The 9,446-nt window shown below is 37.8% G+C and overlaps 1 protein-coding gene across 1 annotated transcript; it reads left to right on the top strand.

Moving 5' to 3' along the window:
- The first annotated feature begins 1,916 nt into the window (after nucleotides 1-1,916).
- Nucleotides 1,917-8,913, top strand: LOC144975092 (uncharacterized). The gene is made up of 3 exons (XM_078918815.1): nucleotides 1,917-2,030; nucleotides 4,259-4,395; nucleotides 7,274-8,913. Exons 1-3 carry the CDS (start codon nucleotides 1,918-1,920, stop codon nucleotides 7,426-7,428), a joined length of 405 nt encoding a protein of 134 aa, XP_078774941.1. The 5' UTR covers nucleotide 1,917; the 3' UTR covers nucleotides 7,429-8,913.
- The last annotated feature ends 533 nt before the right edge of the window (nucleotides 8,914-9,446 follow it).

Raw genomic sequence — 9,446 nt, 5'->3', positions numbered from 1 at the left:
AACAAAACAAAAAAAAAAACACAAAAACAAAAAAAAAAAAACAAAAACAAAAACAAAAACAAAAAACAACCAACAACGAGAGCGATGGACAATTTAATCGATTCATATATGAAGGACTGGTTTTCTGGCCAAAATTTAAAATACGTGACTTTTATTATGGGGGGGGGGGGGGGGGGGGGTTGGGGGGGGAAGGGAGGAGAGAGAGGGGGGGGGGGGGGTTAGAGTATGGCAGTGTTTGGTATCTAGTTTACACCGGCATGATACCGTCGTGAGAGGATGGGTGACAAATGTGCTTTTGATGTCATGAATAGTATATTGAATGTACTGCTTGTTGCATGTTACTTGTTGTAAATAAACCACACTTCATATTTACTTTAATTTACTGATTTTTATCCGTGTTACTAATTTGTGAATGGTGTCTGGTGTCGACTTTATCTTCATCATCACCATCATCATCATCATCATCATCATCATCATCATCATCATCATCATCATCATCATCATCATCATCCTCATCATCGCCGCCATTTTTTATCATCATTATCATCAGCATCATATTATCATCATCTCATCATAGTAAATAAATAAAATAAATAAATAAATAAATAAAATTCCCTTTATTCATCTCATAGATGAAATTTGTCTCAGGGGTCTATTCCAAGTGAAGACAGGAATAACGCAGGTGTTAGCCGCAGTGCAGCGCGCAAATTAATCTAGGGCAAGGTGACTTGCGCAAGGCCAAACAGCGCAGCGGCGGGTGATCGAACTCGGTACCTTTCGGGTAGGAAATAAAGACCGTGCCGTTGAGCCACACTGTCCTCTATATTCAACACTGTTATCACAACCACCACGAACACACCTCTAAAACCCCTACCAGTATCATCAAATTTTCACATTTAGTATCACCTTTTTTAGACAAGTCACATAATATAGTCGTAAAAACGTGTTGAAGTTACGCATATAAGTGTTGTGATTTGGCAAAACCCGTCGGATGTCGCATGAGCTAGTTTTGAGGTAGATACGAGCGAATAAAGGTGAAAAATCGTTATCTGCATGGTTTACTTTTTTCACTTCATCGTTTTTGTGATCCATAACAACTACATTCTCACGAAAAGAATTTTTCAATTTGATGCTCATAAACAATGTCATTTTTTTAAAGTGACGTCTATCAAAGAGAAATGCCTACTCGTATGTCACGAAATGCGATTTTCTGCATTTATTTATTTTTATCCGCCCCCCCCCCTACCTCCTCCCTTCACGTGTAAATAACTGTGGCCTTATTTAAGATACTTTCAAAGTTCAAACTGCATTTGTCGGGAAATGGTGCTTCTATTCGAATATGTAATACTAATATTATCTGAATCGAATTTTTCCGACATCCGACGGGTTTAACCAGATTACCACACCTATGTAGTGGCAAAAGACAAACATCGAGGCAGACCAACAACAAACATTCACACAGACTTGAAGGGCCTCTGGGGGTCTCGATAGCTCAGTTGGTAGAGCACTCGCTTCACTCGCAAAAGGACCGAGATCTATCCCGGTTGCAATAGAGATTTTTTTTTTATTTACCCCCTGTCTACCCAGCAGTGAATGGGAAGCTGGGTCGGCTAAATCTGACGGAAGTAGGGTACCAAGCAATTGCTATTGTCCGTTTCCGTTTCACCCTATAGAAACCGGGATAAACGCCGGCTCCATGGGCCTGGTGGCTCTGAAGGACTACAATGTTGTTATGGTCACATTGTGGTTATGGAAATAATCTCAAACCAACGCGAAATATCGTCCACTACAACAATGTTAAAACAAGCCCATAACTGCGTCCGGATGTCAAACCTGCAAATATGTTCACGTCGTTTCAAATCTACTTGTATCAATTTATGATTGACTTAATATATCCCTCGTGATTTTAGAGGGTCCATGACAGAAAAAGACAGTGTGGTGTGTCATAGAGGCCCGTGTGACGTCATGGATATAGAGTGCCTACACAACAAGACAATGACAATATCCTGGCAGTTCTTACAGTTACCAAGGTAAGTACGACTTGGAAACACGTGCCCTTACAGAGAGAACGTCAACATAGCATTGCGTCTCTCTTATCAAAATAAGTTTATTGGTTATATTTTTATTTTATAAAACTATGTATGAAATAACATTTTGAAAAGTGGTTTCTTAAGTATAATGATATCTCATTAATCAAACGATAAGTTTCCTCGGTTGATAAGCTCTATGTAAGTACGACTTTGGAACTCCCTACCAACCACTTGTAAACAAGTCCTTTCAACTGATGACTTCAAAAAATCGCTCCCTTCTTCTTCTTCTTCTTCTTCTTCTTCTTCTTCTTCTTCTTCTTCTTCTTCTTCTTCTTCTTCTTCTTCTTCTTCTTCTTTCAGCTTATCCCGCATTTTTGCAGGGTTGCCGTAATGAATGCCACATCTCCATGCATCTCGGTTCATAGCATCCTCCTCCTCCAGGCCCAGTTCATTCATATTGTCCTTTACCTTATCCAACCATCTAGTCTTTGGGCGTCCCTTTTCCCTCTTTCCCGCTAATTGTAAGTCCAGCACTTTCCTTCCCATGTTCTCCCTCTCTCGTCTCTTTACATGTCCGAACCATTTCAATCACTCCCTGCTTCCCTCTAAAAAACCCTGTTACTGAAAATACGGCCGTACAATCTTCAGCCGGAAGCTTTGGCCTTAATGAAGAAGAAGAAAAAGAAGTAATAACGGTGACTTGTCTTCTCATCTGTATTATGTCAGGGGGTTTTTTTTGGATAAACAAACAAACAAACAAACAAACAAACAAAAACAACAAAGCTTGAGCTTTTATATTATGCAATACCCATTCAATAATATTGATGTTCAGTGCGGATATGTGGTCTAGTGGTATGACACTCGCTTTCGGATCGGAAGGTCCTGGGTTAGACTCTCGCTCGGCGCATAGTTTAGTCCTAGGAGAAGGCTCTCTACTCACATTCTCTCACCGTACTCGGGTGTAAAATCAGTACCTGGTCGTTAACACCGTTTATCCCTGTTGTCTGAAAACATTGTAATATCGCCTAACATGCGTCATGTCTCGTTTTACATGTTACGTGTTGCTGTTGGTCAGGGATCCTTTGTAAAACGCTTTGAGCACGTTTAGTGGATATTTCCCTATATAAAAGCTCGTCAAAGCTCAAGTTCGATCAAATTTCTGAAGTACTGTTTTCTCCGATCTCCTGATCCAACCTCTGACCGCAAAGTGAGTCTTACAACCCTAGCAGCACACAACCGTCGGCCGACACAGCATAGACATCACGTGACCGCGTCTCAGTCGTGAACTAACCTCATTGAATTTTAAAAGCGAAATTGATCCCAAAAAAATCAATACCTTCTTTGGAAATAGTGACTTTTGACTCTGCAACTTAGAAAGATGATCTAGAATTCTGTTCATTTTGACCTAATAATTAATTAAGTTTCTTCCCAAAACAAAAAATTAATTAGATTTTAAATAGCGCAATATCCACTTAACGTGCTCGAAGCGCTTTACAAACGGTCCATGACCAACAAGAACACGTAACAGTAGTACGTAACATGTAGAACAAGACACGATGCCTGTTAGGCGATATTACAATTTTTTTTCCGACAGACAACGCTGTTAACGGCCAGGTACTCATTTTACACCTGATTACGGTGAGAGAATGAGAGTAAAGAGCCTTTTCCATGGACTCAACTATGCGCCGAGCGAGGCTCGAACCCAGGACCTTCCGATCCGAAAGCGAGTGTCATACCCCCCCCCCCCCCACCACCATCCCTCTTTACCTTTTCTTTGTCGACGGGGATTGTCTCTTACCACACCTGAGTCAATTATTTTTTCTGCGATCACTGTCATCCATCCGACCAATGGACACGCTTATCTACTCTCAGAATATTGGCTATTAAGCTTAAATGCTGGCCAACTAACTTCGCAGCGTTTGTGTGTTGAACCCGGGACCTCAAGAATGTATTTATGTTTGTATTAATTCTCTTTGTTAACTGAAGAAGAGTTTTGAGCCCGAAACGTTCCATGTTTGGTATTGTGTTCTTTAATTATTTTTTGTTTGTTTGTTTGTTTGTTTGTTTGTTGTTTTGTTTTTGTTTTGTTTTTGCTTTTTTTTTTTTTTTTTTGAAGCTGGTATATTCATTTTTGTTTCATTAATTTTTATCTAGATCATTACGACATAACTCATAATACCATGTTAAAGCGGTGAATCACACATGTGAATACTTTGTGTTTATTTCAGCCTGGAGTTTATCCGAGCTCCAGTAACAATTGTCAATATCCGAACGACTGGCTATTCCATTTATCCGAACCTCTCACTACGGATCACTCACGGAAATGAAGACGGATATTTTCAAACTTCTGTTATGGGGGATAAAGGTATGTTTGAATGTGGGTTTTGTGGTCAAGTGATATTATGGTACGGCATGTTAACTGATTGTCTTGGGTTTGAGTTAAAATATGTGGGGCTGGTGTAAATTTGATTCTTTTGGATGATGATGATGATGATGATGATGATGATGATGATGATGACGACGACGACGACGATGATGATGATGATGATGATGATGATGATGAAGATGATGAAGATGATGATGATGATGATGATGATGATGATGATGATGATGATGATGATGAGGAGGAGGAGAAGAAGAAGAAGAAGAAGAAGAAGAAGAAGAAGAAGAAGAAGAAGAAGAATATCCGCACACAACAGACACACACACACACACACACACACACACACACACACACACACAAAAGGCTTCGTGCATGCATCTAGTTTTCCTAGAAATATATTTTGATGTATAATACCTGGATACCTCTGTATAGAGCTTTTAGACTTGGTGTAGTCTCCTTCGCTCCTCCTCATCTATTAATGATTGGACCAATTTTTATAATTGAACTTGTTTCCAAGGGTGTTGTAGCTTATCTCCAACTCTGCTTTGAATTTATTCAAATTTTTTGCTGATACTGTGGTTTCTTGTAGTTTATTCCAGTTATTTACAATTCTAGATGAAAAAGTTCCTTCTTTCATTTGTTTTAAAACGTTCTTTTTTCAGTTTCTTGCTGTTTCCTCCTCGTGTCTGAATGTTCTTGTTTGGTTTAAGGAATCCTGCCTCTACCCTGTCTATTCCCTTTACTATTTTATATGTTTGGATCATATCTCCCCTTCTTCTCCTGTAATCTAAGGTCGGGAGATTTAATTCTTTCAATCTCTCACAGTAGGTTTTGTCTTTCAGGTGTGTGATAAGTTTTGTTGCTCTCCTTTGCACTCTTTCCAAACAGTCTTTGTCTCCCTCAAACTTCGGATACCATATGCAGTTAGCATATTCCAGCTTTGATCTAACCATAGTCTTGTAGATGGTGGTCATGTGTTTTGTTTTCAGATTCTTGAAATTTCTTTTCACTATTCCGAGTGTTTTACTAGCCTTAGATTGAACATCTTGAATTTGCTTCTTGAAGTTTAGTTTCCTATCAATAAATACTCCTAGGTCTTTTTCCCCATTGGATTTCTGCAGGGGTTTTTCTTTCATTATATAGTTTGCTTCTCTGTTGTTTTTTCCTAGGTGAAGAACTGCACATTTATCTACATTGAACTCCATCTGCCATATTTCGGACCATTCTTCAAGCTTTTTCAAATCTTGTTGTAAGGTGTTTCTTTCTTCTTCTGTATTAGCTACTCCATAGAGCTTAGTATCATCGGCAAAGATTTTACATTTAGATGATAGATTGTCTGGCAAGTCATTGATATAAATCAGGAAGAGAACTGGTCCCAGTACACTTCCTTGTGGAACTCCACTTGTTACCAGTCTCTCCGTTGATGCTGTTCCATTCACTATCACTTTTTGTCTTCTATCTTTGAGGAAATCTCGGACCCATTTGACTGTCTGAAATGGAATCCTGAAAGCAATGATAATGATAATGATAATTATTCTTTAAGTCAAATCATTAAATTCAATAGTTAATTATTAATCATTGTTGAAAATAAAACAGCACAACAAAATATTTTGATGTGAAATGATATAGGTGAGGTCATTGGAGTGTATGATAATAATAATAATAATAATAATAATAATAATAATAATAATAATAATATATGATGATATGATGATGATGATGATGATGATGAATGAATAATATGATTATATATAATAATAATGAATATAATATAATAATAATAATAATAATAATAATAATAATAATAATAATAATAATAATAATAATAATAATAATAATAATAATAATAATAATAATAATAATAAAAACAATAATAATTTTCTTGAGTGCCTGCATTTGAAATTTTTGAATACGTTCCTAATGCTCATTCTCAAGTCGCGCAGTTGAATTGGGGGGTGAGAGGAGGGTGGGGGAGGAGGAGCATGTCGTTTAGAGCCATTGAGTTCATGGAGCCGGAGTTTATCCCGGTTTCTATAGCGTGAAACGGACAATAGCAATTGCTTGCTATCCTTAGAATAGAACGATAGTCTATGGCAAAATACTTTCCGCCAAATCAGCCACCCATTTACTGCTGGGTTGACAGGGGGTATAAGAAAAAATCTCGACTGCATCGTGATCGATCTTGGTTCCCTTTGCTTGTGAAGCGAGTGCTCTATCAACCTAGCTATCGGGACCCCCCCCCCCCCCCCCCCCAAGCGGTTGTGGGAACTTGTACAAAATTACAAAGACAAGAGTTAAGATTTTTATAATATTATACTCACCACAAACCGGTATATATTATGTCGGGCAGACTATCTGCAATCTTTTTTTCTCTTTGTTTTGTTTCTGTTTGTTTTGTTGGTTTTTTTTTTGTTTGTTTTTTTTTTTTTTTTGGTTTTTGTTGGGGTTTTTTTAGCTTTTCTTTTATCTTCAGTTCGTTTTTTTCAAGTTTTGTTTTTTTTTTTTTTGTTTTTGTTTTTGTTTTTGTTTTTGTTTTTGTTTTTTTTTTTGTTTTTTTTGTTAGGTTTGATTTTTTTTTTTACTTGCCTTTTTCCGTCCATTCAGACAAAATACGGAATTGACGCGATGGTTCTTTTTAAACATTTTTTTAAATTATCATTGCTTTATCCCAACTTGGACTTATTTATAGGTCTGATGACCCAAATTTTATCGGCTCATTGTTGTAATGTGTAATATACTCTCAAACCAACACAAAATATTGTCCATTCCAACAATGTTAATTAATTCAAGCCCAAAAATTGCGTTCGGTTATCGGACCTGCTAACACGAGCACTTCGCTTTTCCCTATTCTTTCCCATAGCTGCCTTAATGCTTATAAAACCCCTGAAAGGACCGGCTGAGAAAAGACTAACGATGACGCTGGAAAACTGGGACATCATGGCCGACTACGTCATTTCCCGTCATGTGACTCACGTTTATGTCATGGTGCAAGGCGTTCTCTACACAGGAGTTTAAAAACGCAGAGCTGCCTACTTGAAATTTCTAAAATTCGAAGTTTCAAAGGGAAAAAAAGAAAAAGTCACTATAAATAGCTTTTGAAATAAACAATTTATTGCTCTCAGCATGGTCCAAAAATGCTCCAAAGTCCTGATTATAGGCTCTATGAAGCTAAACTTTCCTTTTCAGCAAGATTTATTGAATCTCTGTATGTGGAGCCTAAAATTCGTATTTCGACGAATTTTTCTTAGTACTAGGCAGGGCTAACCAACCATTTTTTCCCCCATAAATCCTTTTCCTTTTTACCCTTCCGCTGCGGCATCATTAGATCCCGTCGCCTAGGCATTCCATAAAGGAATATAGAAAATCCATCAAACAGGATGTCTGATGTCAACAGGAATCACCCATGTTGTCCAAAGTGAGCAAATTGGGGGTTAATAATTAAGTCTTGCCCAAGGAAAAATAGAAAGTGCCGGAAGCGGGACTCGAACCTCGGGACTTTCCGGACCACATTACAATACCTTAAACACTCGGCCACTTCGCCCCCCCCCCCCCCCCAATTGCCATAAATAGTGGCACGTAATGGCGTCAAATTTCCAAAAAGCAAAAACAATTTGTGACGTCAGATTTTCAAGCTTTACATATAACTATAACAATAAGGACGGCAATATCTATCTTTTAAATATATTTTTGAAATGTTGCTGTTGGCCAGGGAACCCTTGTAAAGCGCTTTGAGCAAGTTTAGTGGATATTGCGCGATATAAAAGCTCAATTAAAGATCATTACGACAAATTACCACGTTGAGGGCAGATCACAAATGACTGTCACTCAGAAATAATCCTATTCAGAATAATTTGAGGAATAGAATACAAGATTTTTTTTTTATACGCATACGTTTTGTAAATCCAAACTGTGTTCCTGCAGCGCCCTTGCAAGCTTACCAATGCAGCGGGTGAGAACAATTCTGGAATTCCAAAAATCCCAAACTGCAGGAATCTTATTTGTCCATGTCCCCACCCATTTTTTTTGTTCCCATACGAAGCCTCTCCATTTTCTCTCTTTCGTTAGCATTTTACGATCACAGGCTTCAGGCAGCCCCTATCGTTTTCTACTTCATATTATAGTAGTCTTTCATTGCCATAGGCCCGTGAAGCCTGAGTTTATCCCGGTTTCCTGTAGCTTGAAACGGACAATAGCAATTGGAGAAGGAGGGGTTTGAGGAGGAGGAGGAGGAGGAGGAGGAGGAGGAGGAGGAGGAGGAGGAGGAGGAGGAGGAGAAGAGTCTATGTCTTTCCTTGTAAATGAGGTTCACTTATTGACAAGTATGACAACCGAAATTGCAATGACCATCATTATTGCAATGGTAATATTTTTTACCAGTTAACTGCCGTACTCCGGAAAATCCATTATGTATTAAAAAATTTGGCCAGAAAACTCGTCCTTCAAATTATATTGATTGATTTAAATAACCTCATATTGGCTAAAAAAAAAAAAAAAAAACAACTCTCAAAACTTGGGCAACTCTTGTACTTGAAGACTTCGCAATTTCTCAGGTTTGAAAGTTTTTGTCAAGATGAATGTTAATTAAATCGACCCGATATTTAAAGGGCGGTTTTTCAGGTCAATTTTTTAAGTTCATGTTTATATTTTTTTCCCCTGGTAAAACTAACTTGTACATATTTACGTTCTTATTGACAAAATAAATTGATAATGTTCTCATTGTTGGATTGAAAATACCCTGAAATCAACGCTTACATATTTAACTGTAACGGACTCATTGTGCTCCAGGAAATAGTCTTAGTCTTTAACCAACGTGTACTTATTTGAAAGTCTGATAACGTAAATCGTTATGGGCTCATTGTTGTATTGAAAATACTCCCAAACCAACGTGTACTTATTTGAAAGTCTGATAATCCATATTGTTATGGTCTCATTATTGCATTAAACTTACTCAGCATTCTGGTCCAAGGTTGTGGAATTTACTACCACTAGAGATACGTTCTTCGTCTTCACTAGAGGAATTCAAGCGTCGATTG

This window comes from Berghia stephanieae, chromosome 6, assembly GCF_034508935.2.
Source record: "Berghia stephanieae isolate SIO BIC M18660-M18661 chromosome 6, UCSD_Bste_1.3, whole genome shotgun sequence".
Taxonomy (NCBI): domain Eukaryota; kingdom Metazoa; phylum Mollusca; class Gastropoda; order Nudibranchia; family Aeolidiidae; genus Berghia; species Berghia stephanieae.
Note: the sequence above shows the minus strand (reverse complement) of the source record. Positions and strands in the feature narration are given on the sequence as shown.

What these genes read in the sequence shown, in the direction of transcription:
- LOC144975092 (XM_078918815.1), top strand. Translation starts at nt 1,918, where the DNA reads ATGACAGAAAAAGACAGTGTGGTGTGTCATAGAGGCCCGTGTGACGTC. An exon ending in CAGTTCTTACAGTTACCAAG is followed by an intron (nt 2,031 to 4,258) that starts GTAAGTACGACT and finishes TGTTTATTTCAG; the next exon opens with CCTGGAGTTTATCCGAGCTC. An exon ending in TTCTGTTATGGGGGATAAAG is followed by an intron (nt 4,396 to 7,273) that starts GTATGTTTGAAT and finishes TCTTTCCCATAG; the next exon opens with CTGCCTTAATGCTTATAAAA.